The sequence below is a fragment of the Anguilla anguilla genome, chromosome 4 (genome assembly GCF_013347855.1).
Source record: "Anguilla anguilla isolate fAngAng1 chromosome 4, fAngAng1.pri, whole genome shotgun sequence".
NCBI lineage: Eukaryota > Metazoa > Chordata > Actinopteri > Anguilliformes > Anguillidae > Anguilla > Anguilla anguilla.
Window position 1 is genome coordinate 25,195,624 of NC_049204.1, and position 16,622 is coordinate 25,212,245.

Consider the following 16,622-nt stretch of genomic DNA (forward strand, 5'->3'; position numbering starts at 1 on the left):
GTACGAGATGGCATCCTGAGGTTGAGACAGTAAACCAAAGCCCTGACTCACTGTGGTCATTAAAGATCCCACGGGCACTTTTATAGAGAGTAAGGGTGTTAGCCCTCACGTCCGGGTCAAATTCCCTAAGACCGGCTCTGTGGGCTCTCTATATCTCATCACAAATCCCTCTCTGACATTTGAGTGTCTACACAATTCCCTTGCCTTGCTACCCATTTTGATTGGCCAGGATGTCGCTACCAATGAGAATTGAGTTTTCAGTTGGCCTATGAGGTTAAATAAAGGTTAAAAAAAATGTAAAGCTAGCTAGCACTTTCATTTAATTGTGTGTCAAAATGATGAACACGTGCTGATAAAATCCAGGCTAATGTGTTTAACCTCATAATGATCACGCTTCCCACACCAGGCCCTTATATGTGAAGACTCCTTAGGCTTGATTTACTAAGCATGTGCTAAACCATTAAGAGGGCCAATAATTGGTCATGATATTTGTTTTGCACCAATCATTGATTGAGCTATTAGTTCTGCATGTGCTAAAGGTCTTAGTAAATCAGACTCTTTGTGTGTACAATGACTGCATACCCTTGAGCATATCACTCCTGAAAGAATAAAAGTTTTTCTTTGTCAAGCAAAGACAGGGAGGTCATCGAATCAATGCATCCCTGAGACTTCTGTGTGGTGTAACAGAATTTAAATAGTCATGTAACTGATTAGCATCATTAAGAGGAAGATTAATCTTCCTAATGGCCTTGGTCGGTTTATCGCTGGGGTGGAGACGGCCATTTTCAAGGCAATTAAACACACTTTTTTGGGGGTAAAAAAATATGCAACCATCGCCAAAAATTTCAAAAATAAAATGCTTTCCACCCTTTCCCAGTCAGTGTGTGTCTACGGGGTAGCGGTATATTCAAATGAGCTGCCACGATTAAATGGGTGAAAATTCTATATCGTTCCTATCGTCCGCGAAACAGATAGCATTTCTGTTTTACTGTAAAATGCTAGCAGCGGCATTTTCAGCAGGAATGAAACCAGCAGCCAGCGCTCAGCGCACGCAGGCTGGAGGTGGTCAGGACTCCTGACTGAGCAGCCTCGTCTCGTTGTGATGCTGTCGGCAGATCCGCTAGGCGTTCTCCAGTTGCTGTACTGGAGCCTGGCGTCATGGCGACCGAGGTTCCGCACGCACCGTTGATGAAGTCCTGCTCCTCGGGCGAGTGGATGCTGGCCAGGTGGCCGCTCTGCTCGCGGCAGTCCTTCTCCGCGTCCTCCCAGGTGTGCCGGTGGGTGAAGAACCTGTAGCAGTGCCCGTGGAACTTCCTCCAGTTGTGCTCACAGCCCTCTGTGTCTGCAGGGAGGGAGAGGGAGGGGGGGAGGGGAGAGAGAGAGAGTGAGTGAGGGAGAGAGAGACGGGGGGGAAGGTGGGAGGGAGGGAGAGAGAGAGAGAGAGAGAAAGAAAGAGAGAAAGACCTTTCATTACCCTTTATTTCACAGTTAAAGGAGACATACAATCCATGTCATCCAAGTATTTCAAACAAAAAAAAATAAAAAAATTAGAGAAACTAATAGATCTCAAAAAACAAAAATAAAACAAACAAAAAAGGAAACACAAATAAATAAGAATAAAATTCCCCACAAAACAAAACATATGTAAGACAAAAATAGTCTAACCCATTAAACAGCTCACTATTGACCACAGACTTCATGGAAGGCACTCATTGTACCCCTCCTCCATACACACACACCACACCCCCCCAGAGAGGGAGAGAGAGAGAGAGAGAGAGACTGGGTTGATACTTAGAGACAGTAACGTAGGACAGCTTGGGCATTCATGTCAAGTTATTCCCCATGCCCCCACAGGCACCCCCCACCCACACGCACACACACACACACGCACACACACGCACACACACACACGCGCTCTCACACACACAAAGACAGTGTCTGGGCGTAATTCTTCCAACTCCCTCCCAACACCCTCCTGCTCTCTCAGGCAGCCGCCAGTGCTTTAACTCACGCAGTGTGACAAGGCTGCCAGACTCATTTCTCTCCGCTTCCTGCTTTTCCCCAACACACATCTGTGCACGTTATGAGCAAAAAGCGGAGTGGTGTGAAAAGCATTTTAATCCATTCAGTGACAACAATCCAGAGAAATGGCTTCCACTGGCACACTCCCGGGATAATTAAGCCCCGTCACTTCCCTGTCAGTGCTGTCAGTGCTGTCCCTCTCCCTCTCTCTCTCTCTCTCTCTCCCTCCCTCTCTCTCACACACACTCGCTCTCTCTTTTTGTTCCTGTCTCTCTCTCTCTGATTCACTCTCTCTCCTCTCCCTGTCTCTCTCTCTCCGTTTCTGTCTCTCTATCTTCCTCTCTCTTCTCTCCCCACTCTCTCTCTCTCAAGCCTTGGTTCCATCCATATATCCATATAGGGAGGGGGGCTCTTATCTGTCAGAACAGCACTGCTCCTTGCCCCGTCTGTGATAGTGCTGGAGAGATTCCCTTTTTCTAATATCACCCCCCCCCCCCACACACAACTAAAGCCACACAAATACATTTGGGGGCTCAAATTGAGTCAGACAGGGGTCTCCTCGCGTGCAGATGGCGGTGGGACAGAGAGAGAGAGAGAGAGAGAGAGAGAGAGAGAAAGACAGGAGCAGGAAAGTTTCGTTGTGGAGAGCAGCTGGAGAGGAGGAAGCCCGTCGGAGAAGCGGGAGCCGAAGACAGCGGAACGCAAAGCGCCCTCCCTCACCGCGGTCTGTCACACGGCGGGACCGGCAGCCGGTAAACGGGATCAGAGACGGTGGCGGGGGGTCCATTCTCCTCTGTTTGATGTGAAACGCATTCCTCCCGTAGCGGGAGAGCGCTCGGATGGAACCGTGTCCATTTACACACAGCGTGGGAACAGCGTGAGGTAGAGTGCTCTCCCTGTCCCTGTACCCCCATTCCCCCCATACCCCCCTCCACACACGCACACACACACACACACACCCACACACACGCACGCACACACACGCACGCACACATGCACACACACGCACACACACAGACACACACACACGCACACACACACACGCACACACACACACACACACACACACACACACACACACACACACACACACACACACACACACACACACACACACACATACGCACACGCACGCACGCACACACACATGCACGCACACACACACACACACGCACACACACACGCACGCACACACACACAGACACACACAGACACACGCACGCACGCACACACCCACACACGCACACACACACAGACACACGCACACACCCACACACACACGTACGCACACACACACAGACACATGCACACGCACACACGCACGCACACACACACAGACACACGCACACACACACAGACACACGCACACACACACACAGACACACGCACACGCACGCACACACACACAGACACACGCACACACACATACACACGCACGCACACACACACAGACACACACACACACACACACACACACACAGACACACGCACACACACACACACACACGCACACACACACACACACACAGACACACGCACGCACACGCACACGCACGCACACACACACACACACACACACACACACACACACACACACACAGACACACACACACACACGCACGCACACACACACAGACACACACAGACACACACACACACAGACACACACACACAGACACACACACACACACACACACACACACACACACTGGTTCTCGGGCTCTTTACACACTGTGAGAAATCTAACTGCGGCTCGCCGGTCCGGCTCGACATTGGGATTCTCCTGCCGTGGCGCGAGTGAGAACGTGCGTACGGCCGCTGACACTGATCAGCCCTCTGCTCTCCTGAGGGGACAGCGGGGGAAGGCGGCGATGGCGCTGACGGTGACGGCGGGGGGAAGGCGGGTGGGCGGGGGGCTATTTCACACTCATTTGGCACCGCCACGCACGGCTCTGGGCTCGGCGCGCGGTGTTGACGTGCTCTCGTCCCGGAGACCTGATGCTGGAAGGGGGGGGGGGGGGGGGGCTGCCTGTGGCTGTAACGGCTTCACTCAGCCGCACACACAGAGAATCGGAGCCGCCATTCCGTCCTGCGGTCCCACAACCCCCCGGGGTTTCTGAGTCAGTCGGCTTACCCGTCACCGGGGAGTCGGCCAAGGGGTGGGGCTAGGGCGGCCAGATGACTGGTTTTTCGAGCGGAATGTCCGGTTTTAAAATGATTTCAATCAATCAATCGATCGATCAATTAATCAATCTTGATTCGTATAGCCCATTTCGTTTAACTGAATGCAATGCAGTGAGCTTTACATTGTTAAAAAAAATCTATAAAAATCAATGAAAGCAATGAAACAATAAAAATCAACAAAAATCTTACAAAAGAATGACAAAACCAGCAAATAAATACACAAGTAGACAAATAAATAAATAAATAAATAAATAAGTAATGTCGATGAATGTTCCTAGGTATAAGCAAGGCTAAAAAGGTGGGTCTTGAGTTGATGTTTAAAGGCCTCCATCGTTTCAGCGGCTCTTAGAGCAGATGGGAGGCTATTCCAGAGGTGGGGGCCATGTGAGCTGAAAGCAGCCTCGCCATTTGTAAAGGGTCTGGTTGTGGTCCATGACCGAAGAGTGTAAGGTACACCCCCCCGGTTCAGTGTTAAATCAACTCTTACAGAGTACTTATCATCCCTATTAGACTCATATGAACTGTGCTACAGTTGAATTAACACTGGACATTTCAGAATGCAGCAAAGGAGGTTAGGATTGTTCTTGGGGTTCGGGGGAGGGGGGTGGGAGCGGGACCATCACACAATAAAATACTAACTGTGAAATCAACTCTTAGAGAGTACACAGTCCTCTGTCAGAAGACATCTCGTCCCAACCGAAATCATATTAACTCCGTCGAATTAACAGTAGACATTTTACTCTGTGCGTCTACGCAAATGGATGAGGGGCCCTCTAGCAGCATGGGAGACTGGTGTGAAAGAGAGCCCCCTCCCCCCCCTCCGTGTTCGGGTGGGATGAAACACAGATAAGCCCCACAGCTAGAGGGAAACAGCCTGGGGCCGTGTAGACTGCGGCTGTCATTATTCACCTGCCCCCCCCATTACTCATTAAACTATTCATGTCATAAATATTCACACAATACTGATCCACACTGAAATATAACTACCCCATGCTCAAGAGGAAACCAAACATACATACTATGTACTGCATACGGCTAATATAAAAATCTGACCTCAGCGTTAAATTACTTGGATTTAAAAATGAATATTTAAACAACTTCCATGAACTAGCAGTTCAGAAATAGTGCTGTAGTGATGTTCTTTATGCATGCAGTACAGGTGGCAATGAGGTGGGCAACCAAGGTTTTCATTCCAACTTCTGGCCTGAATTAGCCCTACCTGTTATGCCACTGACGCTTCAGCTACATATCTTGACAAGCGCATGAATGACAGCTGAAGACTGTTCTTGTGTTCCTATGTAAAATATTTTACTCTGATCTAATTTATGAGTGAACCAGTGTTGGTGTATACAGCCAATTAGCTCGTTTAGACAGGAAACAAAAACGTGCATGCACATGGACTCCTCCAAGAACAGAACTGCCCACCCCTGGTGTAGGCTGATATTCTTTGGGGAAAATGAGTTGCAGCTAGAAGTGAGAACAGCCAAAGGCCTCCTGGAGTGTGAGAGTTTTGGTGACTCATCCACATGAGAACATTTTACTTCCTGGGCTGTGACTTTCAGACCTGCAAAAATACAACACCCTGGACCCACTGCCACGGCTGCCCTTTTATGACACTTTTTTTGGGTTGTTAACGCGCTTCTGACTCCTCCACGGTGGATTAGGCTGGCGGCCCACTGTGTCATTCCCCTGAATTTGAGGGGAAATGCGAACGGGATTATTACCGGAGCGAGGGACGGTCAGAATCGAGCGCACATTACAGAAAATCCAATCAGAGGAAATTACCAATGACTAATGCCTCCGCCCGGCTCCGCTCCTCTCCTCTCACTACCTGACACATGACATTTCCAGAGCGGTCCGCGCCGGCCCGGGGCGAGAGCCATTACCGCGGTAAAGATATACGACCAGGAGACCACCGCAGACACCATTAGTGCTCTTTTCTGCGGGGAAAAGGCGGGAAGGAGGGAGCGCGCGGGCGAGATGGGGTCACGCCCGTCAGGCGCATCCCTCCCCTCGCGTCCCCGCTGAAACGAGGCGGCGTTTTTAAGGCCGCTTCGAGCGGGACGCGGCGAGGGCCGCGGCGCTTTCACACGCTCCTGGAAGAGCGGCGGCGGCGGCGCTAGCGAGCTAGCGCTGCGTATAGAAAAGCAATTAGAGACGGGGCACGGGGGAGCCCATTAGCGCCGCGCCAGAGAGAGAGGAGGGTTACGCTTCGCTGCGCCGCCTGCGCCGAGCGGGTCAGCGCTGCGGCGCGAGAGAGGCATGCTGGGATACCAGGCCGGGCGTAGGGAAGGGGTGCCGGTGTTCCGTGACTCTGCGGGAAGGGGACCCCAGCTTCCCGAATCCCTCCGCTCCCGTCCAGCGCTCGCTCATGCAGCTGCCACAGTTACACTGCTGCAAGTCCCACATGTAAGAGGGAAGGAGCAACCACAAAAATGCAATACGCGAGTGGTCATCCTTAATTGGACACCTTGGTAAAAAAAAAATAAAATAAAAATGTTGGTTCAGATTTATGCACCATGACAGCAACTTTTTAGCTTCAGTTCCAGTGCACCTCAGAGTTTGTTTGACAGTTGAGTCCAAACTTACAGATCAGTTATAAACCTACAGATGCTAAAAGCTCACTAAACAGAAATACATAAATATTTGTTGAGAGTAAACACCGCATGGTGAGGTCCTTCAAATTGATCCTTCTTTCAGTCTTCTTTTTAATTCTTTACACATGCCCCTTGCAATGTGCCATTAGAATCAATAGATCTTAGTATTAATCGTAGTATTAATATTACTGAAGGGACTCTGATGGGAAGGAGAGGAAAAAAAATAATTTCACAGTCTGTTTGCTGAACCGTGTCTTTGGAAAAGTGCTTATGCAGAGAGGCGAGGCTCCACTGCTGTCCAGGACAGGCTGCTAACCGCTAGCCCTGTCCAGAGCGCGTCGGAGCGCAGCTCAAGCTAATACCAGGCCCAGTCATCGCAGAGCATCCTGCCTTCTCCGTCCACCTGTCACTCAGCCCGCTGCCTCAGACGAGCACCAGGCCTCAAAGGGTCCGACGCGACGAGGAGCTCACGCCTGGTGCAGCCGGGGCCTCAAGGCTAGCCCGCAGGAGGTGCAGCCGGGGCCTCAAGGCTAGCCCGCAGGAGGTGCAGCCGGGGCCTCAAGGCTAGCCCGCACGCCTGGTGCAGCCGGGGCCTCAAGGCTAGCCCGCAGGAGGTGCAGCCGGGGCCTCAAGGCTAGCCCGCAGAAGCTGCGGCGCTAGCAACGGTATCCACAGACCTCTGCGGCTTCGTATGATTTCTTAGCCACTGACAAGACATGAAAAGAACGGGGACAGTGGCCTCCCGCTGCGATATAAATATTAGCCAAACGGAAAACAGATATGACAATGGCTCTGGCGCAGCAGACGGATGGGAGAAAGACAGAGAGAGAGGGAGAATGAATGAGTTTGGTGTGTATGTTATTTGTTCTTCCTGAGAGTACTGTAGATCATCTCCGTCTCCCGCCTCACTGTGGAGTCCTGCAGGGAGGCTCCAGCAAGACTTACATTAATAGCCCATAAGCCCAATTAACAGCACTTCGGGGATTCGTTTTTTTTAAATTTTTATCAAAGACCACCTTTTCCTCTGCAGGGGGAAAAAGGTAACATGAATAATTAACAGATAAGATAAACTGTCAGTTTATAAAATAATGAAATTCCTCAGAGATAGCGAGAGCGTGGCTCGGCCTGCCTTGGGATTAATTAACTGTGTGGCATAATGGCCGCCTTTTTAATTCTGTTTGCACGCGCTGCGGAGGCGGGAGGACCGCGCCAGATACGGTTCCTTCCTGGTGGAGTTCACGGCGCTGGGGGGTTCCTGCGTACGAACGCGCAGAGTCAAAACCGCGAGCTGTCAGTTTCCCGGACAGCGGCGTAATTGGCGAGCGCTCCGGACGGCGCGCAATATGCAAAGATTTGCTGAGGGAAGCAGGGAGGCGCGACTTTCGCTTTGGGATGACGGGCAATAAAGGGAGCCGTCAATCCGGAGCGCGTCACCGGGAAACGAAAAGGGAGACGACCTGACACCGCTGTCTTAGGAACGCAGGCGCGGGGAGCGAGGTAGCGCTGGGGCGCTCTTCCCCATCGAGTCTTCCTGCCGCGACAGAACCGGAGCGTTTCATTAATCTGCTCGAAGGGTTGAGTCTGAGGAAGCCCTCCGGTATCGCCGTGGGGACGATCTGGCGCGGGGCCGCGGGGCCCGCCGCCGGGCTGGATCCCGACGCCCAGCGCTGACGGGCCGGCGGGAAGCCCGAGCGGCGCTAATAGGCCACGCCCCAGCGGCTTCACAGCTGGGTCGCGCGTAGCCGGGCGATGCCTTACGGTCATTTGGCAATTTCTGCGGGGAAACTTATCGACTCAGAGCGCGGTCTCCATGGAAACTAGAATGTCAGGATGAAGGAGGTCGGCATCAAAGATCTGAGGCCTTTCATTTGAAAGGAGGCTGACTCTGGATTGTAAGAAATGAGGCACGTGGGTGAACTCAAAGATTGCAGAGATTATTTAGGTTACCTTTGAAAAAAGCACTAAAGACAATCTCAGAAAGAAGCCTATGGTACAAGGTGATTCAATATGAAAATACTTTCTCACTTTCCATTCAGCATTCATAAATGAATTTTTGAAATACAAACATGTTGAGCCCAGGGAGCAGTACCCAGCAAGTTCATGGTGTGATTTCCATGATATTGGTGTTTAACCCTTTAGAAGGCGCAAGATAACAAATATGCAATTAAAATGTTCTATTGCTGATGTAATAATCACTACCGGTAACTGAAAGCAATGGCACTCCAGAACATTTACTTAGAATTTTGAAAAAACATTCCAAAAAAACTACTCTTCAAAGGGTTAATAATGAACCCTCCAACAGTGAATATGAAAGAGTGGAGAGAAGGGCAGCTTCGGGCCCCCAGCCTCGGGCCCCCTGCTGCCTGCTGGCCCTGCTCAGCCCTGAGGGCGGTTAAGGAGCTGGGCCCCGCGGCACCCACCCGGGCAGCGGGAAGCCCGGGGAGCGGGGGGGCGGAGTGTGGCGAGGCGCTGGGAGAGAGAGGCTGCTGGCTTTTTAATAACTGACCCCCCCCACCCCGCCGCGCTCTCCCTCTCAGCCCTCTTCCCTGTGAACGGCCCACTGGTCTGCTTGAAGGCAGGAGGTTAGGGACCTTGTGTGTGTGTGTGTGTGAGAGACAGATCGTGTGTGTGTGTGTGTGTGTGTGTGTGAGTGTGTATGTGTGTGTGTGTATATGTGAGAGAGTGTGTGTGTGTGTGTATGAGTGTGTGTGTGTGTGTGTCGGGGGTGGGGGGGGTTTCACTCCCAGGACCCCCTTCACCTCCTCAGGTGCGCCCTTTCCCCCAAATTGCACCCTGGCCCCGGCCTCTATCTTTGCGCAGGGAGAGGAATCGATCTCCCACACCTCATTACTTCCCCGCCTGTGAGGCAGATGCTGGAGCACAGCCCTTCTGCTGTTGGCTAAGGGATGGATTGGGATGGGGGGGCAAGGGAAAGGGGGGGGGGGTGTGTTGTGGGCGAGGAAGAGATGTAGCAAACAAAAGCAGACCGGTGGGGGAGATGGAACTCATCACTAGAGGCAGGATTTGAGGCATCGGAGGAAATGTGTATTTCCAATTATGTGTGGTCCCAAATCCCTTATTTCCTCTGGCTTACTCAGACTGGGGGTGAGGGGGGGGGGGGTCAGGGGCATCGGGCCAGGAAACCACCTGGTCCTGAGAGGGACGTCGGGACTGGCATCTTTCGGCAGCTCAACGAGGACGTTTATCTATCACAGCAGTGACAACCCAACATTTCCTCTGAAAGAACAGGACAGATTCAGTCCTGCTGACTCAGTCTGAATCAGTTGAGTGAGTTTGTTATTTTAATTTTGTAGGGATAGATGACAAAGAATTCACAAAGAGTCACTTGCGCCGCCTAGAACAGTCGGTTGTGGGCTGAAACATTCTTCCCTGATGCTATTTGTAAAATGTAGCTTTGCTCTCATCATTTTTTGAGTTGCTTATTTGTTTTTTTTAATCTTCAACCATGCGCACTTGTTTTGGATAATGACATTCTCAAAAACAAGGAACTCCTGCGAGCCTGTTCAGCTGCAAGTGTTTTGTCTCCTGCAGTAGCATTGCTATATTTTCTCTCAATAATCGCCCTTCTATCTCCCCGTAAGAGACGCGCTCTCCTGTGAAAGTTGTACGAATGCACGTGCGCTCGCTTTTATCCTACCTTTCTCACATGTCGCCCCACCGTAGCTTGGCAGGCACAAGCAGACGAAGGAGTCTATCTCGTCGATGCAGGTTCCTCCATTTTGACACGGATTCGACTGGCAGTCGTCGATGTCTGCAGTGGCAAAGGAAGAACAGCAGCGGTGGTAAGAAAAAACGACACCAGCCACGATCTTCCCCACCCGTCACTTCCACTTACCTATAAAAAAAACATACCGTTGGACTGGCAGCTGGAAATATAACCACTATGCCATTTTTAAACTGGCCTGATTTGGAAGAAAACTGACTACTTCGATCAGTACTGGGTCTGAATGATCCTTATTTCGAAACTTTCCAAGGACACGCGGATTCTGCAGCCAGACCAGACTGACAGGAATCCGTCGGGGAAAATGGCTGAGGAGAGTGAAGGACGCCGTGTGCAAACAGAACAAATGAAGACATTGTGACTTCTTCCATTTCCTTCTCTCGTGTTGAGCAGTTTTTTTTTCAGGCTCAAAAAGCTCGATTTTTACACTCACTTAGCGCTGACCCCAAGCGTGGCTCAAACACCCACACAAACCCACAGACACATAATTATAGCTTCTTCTTGCAAACAAAGCAGAGGCCAACCCGCTGGGAAAGACAGGGATCTGAACTAGTTCTTCTGCTTATCTGGGCCTGAGGGCAAAATCATTGCAAACACAGCTGGTGTCCTTTTGGCCTAGAACCATCTGAGCCTCTCTCCCAGGCCACAGTATCGGGGGCGGCGAACGGGGGGCAGAGGGGAACCGGAGTTCTTAAGATCCCTAAAGTCAGGAGGACGGCTGCTCCTCTGGCTGGATTAATGAGCTTTTGTAGCGAGCAGAAGTGTTTACCCACAATGCACTGCCCTTTACTTCAAAGTGGCGTTGAGACAGGAGACAGACGTTGAGGGGAGACTCGGCAGAGTACGGCACCCGCGCTGACAGCAGTGTGGGTTTGTCTGTCTAGACAATGATGCAGCAGCTCGAGAGTGCACCACACACTGCACTTTCGCATTATTGGGCTGCCTACATGTCTCCCCAACCTGGCCCAGTTCAACCATCGTTCACATTCAAATATTCAAAAATTTACTGTTACACTGTGTGTCCAATGCTCGAACTCCACGGGACACACAGTTCTGGGTGTGGGACTACTGGTCCGTGAAGCTGCTGAAGGACTCCTTCCCAGGCAGGATAGATCCCGCCAAGCAGCGTGGCGGAAATCAAATCCACCTGGGTGATCGTGCATCATGAAGAGGGATCACGCGGTGACTGAGAGAGGAAAAAAACCGCCACTGACTGTAATGGAAAGTGAGGAAAATCACCCGCTGGTGTGGAAGGCTGGTCACCCTATTGTGCTCATACCAACGGTAAACACGAACGTGACTGCCGGCTATCCAATGAGGCGAGGCGGGAGGCGGTGCTCATTTTCCAGCCATCACAAAGCCCTCATCCCTCACGGGCCCGGATGGGGTCACACACACAAACCATAAAAAACATGGAGGAACAACAGGGGCAAGAAACAGCCCTCCCAGCAGCGTGCTTCCCTCTCCCAGTGGGTGCAGCGGGGCCAAAACTACTCAAACTCTTCGTTATTTACCGCCTTTCCGGGAAAAGGGGGCGGGGCCCGTCCTCAGCCTCACGGGACTGTCCCGTTTCCTTTGCCTCTGCTTCCCTCAGATTTATGCTTTCGATTTCAGCCTCGGCGGAGGCGTGTGCACACCTGGGGCTGCGCGAAACCCGGGCGCCGCCCCCCCGTTACAAACGAGACCTCAGACGCGCCGTCCGCCCCACGCCGATGAGTCAGGGCCCGCTGAGGAGAATGAAAGCAGAGATCGATACTCTGCTACCCTGCTGTCTATCGCCGCTATGCATTAAGAGAAATGTGCTACTTCACAACGTTTTAGCGATTAAAAATACGAGCGCGTTTGACAACAGCGGACGGCCGCGGTTTGAAAGGCGGCGTCAGGCGGCGAGCCGGCATTCCCGCGGCCGTCAGGAGGAACGCGCCGTGGCTCCGGCCTATCCGAGACGGGCGCTAACATCCAGCGGCGGAGTGGAGGCCGGAGTGACGGGCGGCGAGATGCAGCGCGGCGTCGGGCGCAGCGGAGACCCTTCCGCGGCTGTCAGAGATCACAGCGAGCTAAAGAGCGCCGGGCTCCAAACAACCCTCACAGAAAAACGCCGCTGCCGCCAGACGCTGGTGTAGCTCTCGCGCGTCGCGTCGAAACGGAAATCAATTTTTCTCGCTTCCGAAGCGTGACAAGAGCGGCGCTCGGATCGCGGCCGGGGTACCCCGCGTGCCGCGGGACGGCGCGGACCCCACTCAGAATGCGAGGAAGCCTCCCAAAATTTCCTGAGCGGGCCCAGAACCGTGGCTCGCTGCCAACGGCGTACGGGAACCTAATGACAGTTTGAAAGAGCGCATTGAGATTCCGCGGCGGCGCGGACTTTATTTTATTACCGTTTAACGTTTGAAGGATAAATGACTCTCTTTCAGGGCGGCGCACGTTGTGTTGCTAATGATTGTCCTCACTGTAATTGCTTTGGCAAAATGTGAATAGTCTTGTCTTTTCAGCGAGAATTACTTTATGGATTCAACAGAGGGGTTAGCCTGTTAGAGGAGGAGAAAAAGAACGGGGAGACAAAAAAAAAGCAACGTGAGGGAGTGGAGAGGGAGAGACCGGTTTCTGCTAACACAATTATTTACATTTACCACATCCTGGATAGCAACCTCACGAGGCTACGCGACGTAGCGGGCTCCTGTTCGAGCGCTTGGCTAATAAAAAGCGCAGTCCTCTGAAGTAAACCGGACGTAAATAAGGAATAAATAATGAAGAATGAGTAAGCGGCATAAAGCCTTCTACTCTTCGCCTCTGAGCCGAGCCTGTCACCCGCTTTCAGAGGCAGTAAAAAGTGTGGCCTGTCACAGCAGCGCACACAAGGGGCCCACTACGGCAAATTAAATGCCAGCGCCTTCCAGATCAAACGGCGTTTTGATCAATTAGAGGAGATCTTGTGAACTTCAAAATGCCAAGGAGGAAACTCATTTAGGATGGAGGGCGCGTAGAGGGCTAAATTAGAGACGGAGGAATCTATTAACGCGAGCGCGCGGCTATCGACAGCCCCCGAAACAGAAGGAAACGCAGTGGAGCTGACAGGCGTAGACCAGCGTGGGCACGGAGTAAAAAAGGATGGGAGTCAACGTAATTGGGTGATTTACACTGCAAAAATAAAAAAAAATAAGCCAGTGTTAACAAATATTTTAGTCTTATATTTAGTCTTATGGTCTTATTTTATTACTTCTTTAGCTAAATAAGACAGAAAGATTGCCAGAGAGGTGAGACACGCGTTTCAAGATTTGTTGAAGGGGTAAGACAATTTCACTTGACAAGCGAAAAGCAACATAAAAAAACAAAAAAAATCTAATTAAAAAAAAGCCTCCTTACTAGACTAAAACACTTGTTAAGACAGACCAGTTTTTGCTGTGCAGTAATTGGGCGAGGTGCTGAGCCCTGATGACGAGCAGAACAGCGTGGTGTTCAGTAGCTCAGCGGTGCTCAGTCGCGAGGCGATCTGCGTTCTGAGGCTGAGGGTGAGCGCTGTGATGGACAAGCTTGGCAGCCCCGCGCCAGCTGGGAGCCCAAGCGGAACGAGTTTAAGGCCGCTGTTGAAATTACAGCGTACAGGCTGGGCCTGGTGGAACCAAACCTGCGCCACGGAGAAGCTAATGAGGTGGGATGTCACAACATCTCAAACTTTCGCCTCTCCTATTGGGCAGCTTGCTTCCCCCACACGCGCTAATACAGAGCCAGGAAAGCCTTCAGAAAGCGGAGCACAAACAGGCCCTGGCGCACCCACCTCTCCCCCTCAGCTGTCAGTTAAGAGGAGATGGAGAGAGAGCTACCCCCCCCAAAAGACTGGCCAGGTTCCACCATGACCTTGCTACCAGCTCCTTCTCAGTGTCCTCGGTTCCTAAGACTCTGAACCCCTATACATAAAATCACATTTGATTGTTTTGTTTAAATTATTTTTGTGAAGGCTTGTCTGAGGGAAACTCAGCAGCATAGGAGCACAGCCATTCTTGCAGGGTGCTGAGCCTTGGAAAGAGACAGAGAGAGGGATCCATGCAGTCCACTGATGACATACGACTCTTCAGCTAAAACGCGTCTGACTCCTGAGCCTAATCAATGCCCCCCTGCAGGACTTCTCTGTCTCACAGCAGTTGACCGCCTCTATTGTTCATCAGACGCCCACACAGATACTGCAGACTGACTCTTCCAAAGGCTGGTGCCAACTGAAACTGCACATGGAAGAGAGGAGAGAAGGAGAGAGAGAGCGAGAGAGAGAGGCGACTGGAACTGCACATGGAAGAGAGGAGAGAAGGAGAGAGAGAGAGAGAGAGAGAGAGTGCTGACTGAAATTGCACATGAAAGAGGGGTGAGAAGGAGAGAGAGAGAGAGAGAGAGTGCCGACTGAAACTGCACATGGAAGAGAGGAGAGAAGGAGAGAGAGAGCGAGCCGACTGAAACTGCACATGGAAGAGAGGAGAGAAGGAGAGAGAGAGCGAGCCGACTGAAACTGCACATGGAAGAGAGGAGAGAAGGAGAGAGAGAGAGTGCAGACTGAAACTGCACATGGAAGAGAGGAGAGAAGGAGAGAGAGAGAGGCGACAAGAACTGCACATGGAAGAGAGGAGAGAAAGAGAGAGAGAGAGAGTGCCGACTAGAACTGCACATGGAAGAGAGGAGAGAGAGAGAGAGAGTGCCGACTAGAACTGCACATGGAAGAGAGGAGAGAGAGAGAGAGAGAGAGAGCCGAATGGAACTGCACATGGAAGAGAGGAGAGAAGGAGAGAGAGAGAGAGAGAGAGAGAGAGAGAGTGCAGACTGAAACTGCACATGGAAGAGAGGAGAGAAGGTAGGAGCGACAGTTTTTGACGAAGCTGGGAAGGGCACACGTGCCACTGGGGACAGTGTGAGTCAGCTCCACACAGTTTTCTGCTTCTCTTCAATAATTTTCTGCTTCGTGTGTGGAGTTTGGAGCAGCTTGCACACAACTGTGCTCAAAAACAACTCTCTCCCACTCTTTTTCCCTCCTTCTCTCTCTTCCGTCTCTCTTCCCTCCATCTCTTTCTCTCATTCTCTCTCTTCCCTCTCTCTTGAACTCTCCCTCTCTATCTCCCTCTCTTTCCCTCTGATCTAAAGCACTCTCAAGAAAAATAAGGCAGACCAAACTCATTCATTCATCATTCATTCTCTCTCTCCATCACCCCTCTCTCCCTAATCAACTCTCTCCCTCTCCCCATCTCCTCTCCTCTCTCCCTCCCTCCCTCTCTCTCTTCTTCTCTCCTCTCTTCCATGTGCAGTTCCAATCGGCACTCTCCTTTCTCACTCTCCCTCCCTCTCCCTCTCTCTCTCTCTCTCTCTCTCTCTCTCTCTCTCTCTCTCTCTCTCTCTCTCTCTCCCCCTCTCTCTGAGCAGGGATCGGTGTGATTTACGGCAACGCTGCGGCAGGAGGAGGCCCCGCCCCAGTCGAACCCCGGGCGCGCCCCGCGGTGCCCCGCGGACGCCACGCACAATGGGGCGAGCAGCTGGGGCGGAGATAAGGGCTCGTCCCCCCCGCCCGGCGGGCCCCCGCCGGGGACAGCGTTCCCGCCTGCTGCCCCGATAAGGGGCTGTAAAGACCAGCACTCCCCCTTAATGCAAAATCAATCTGGACCCAGAGAATTTAATAAGAATAGACTGTGCGGCTGGCCTGCCTTGGCTCTGCTCTGACGCGCCCTGCTGGAGTGAAACGCCGCGCTGGCGGTAGCACTCCAAACGCCCGTCTCACGAATGGTTTGTAAATCAGCTTTGTATCAGCGACGTCGTAGCCAAAGTGTTTTTTTAATTCGTCCCCCTCAGTCTGACCTGCTGAATGGGTGCACTAGGACCCCGCGCGCGTCCCTGGCGAGCAGGTGTGTGACACACACGCCGCGTGCTCGGCAGCGCGAGCTCGTTAACCAGCTGGCCCGCGTCTGACGAGGCGCGGCGCCGGGGCACACAAACACCGCGTCCATCACGGCGGCGGTGCGCCTCTTCCTCAGTCAGTAAACAGCACCCTCTTCCTCCAGGCCGCCGGCGGGCATTTTAAAGGAGTCGGGCCCGTTTTTAGGCTTGAT

General features: G+C 52.1%; 1 protein-coding gene across 1 annotated transcript in view; it reads right to left on the minus strand.

Annotated features, from left to right (window-relative positions):
- The window catches only part of ncanb (neurocan b), a 108,404-nt gene that overhangs the window by 13,130 nt on the left and 78,652 nt on the right, over positions 1-16,622 (minus strand). The window contains exons 10-11 of the mRNA XM_035416146.1: positions 10,462-10,575; positions 1,184-1,342 (exon numbers count right to left, since the gene is read on the minus strand). Coding sequence (XP_035272037.1) covers positions 1,184-1,342; positions 10,462-10,575 — 273 coding nt within the window. The remainder of the gene's footprint in view (positions 1-1,183; positions 1,343-10,461; positions 10,576-16,622) is intronic.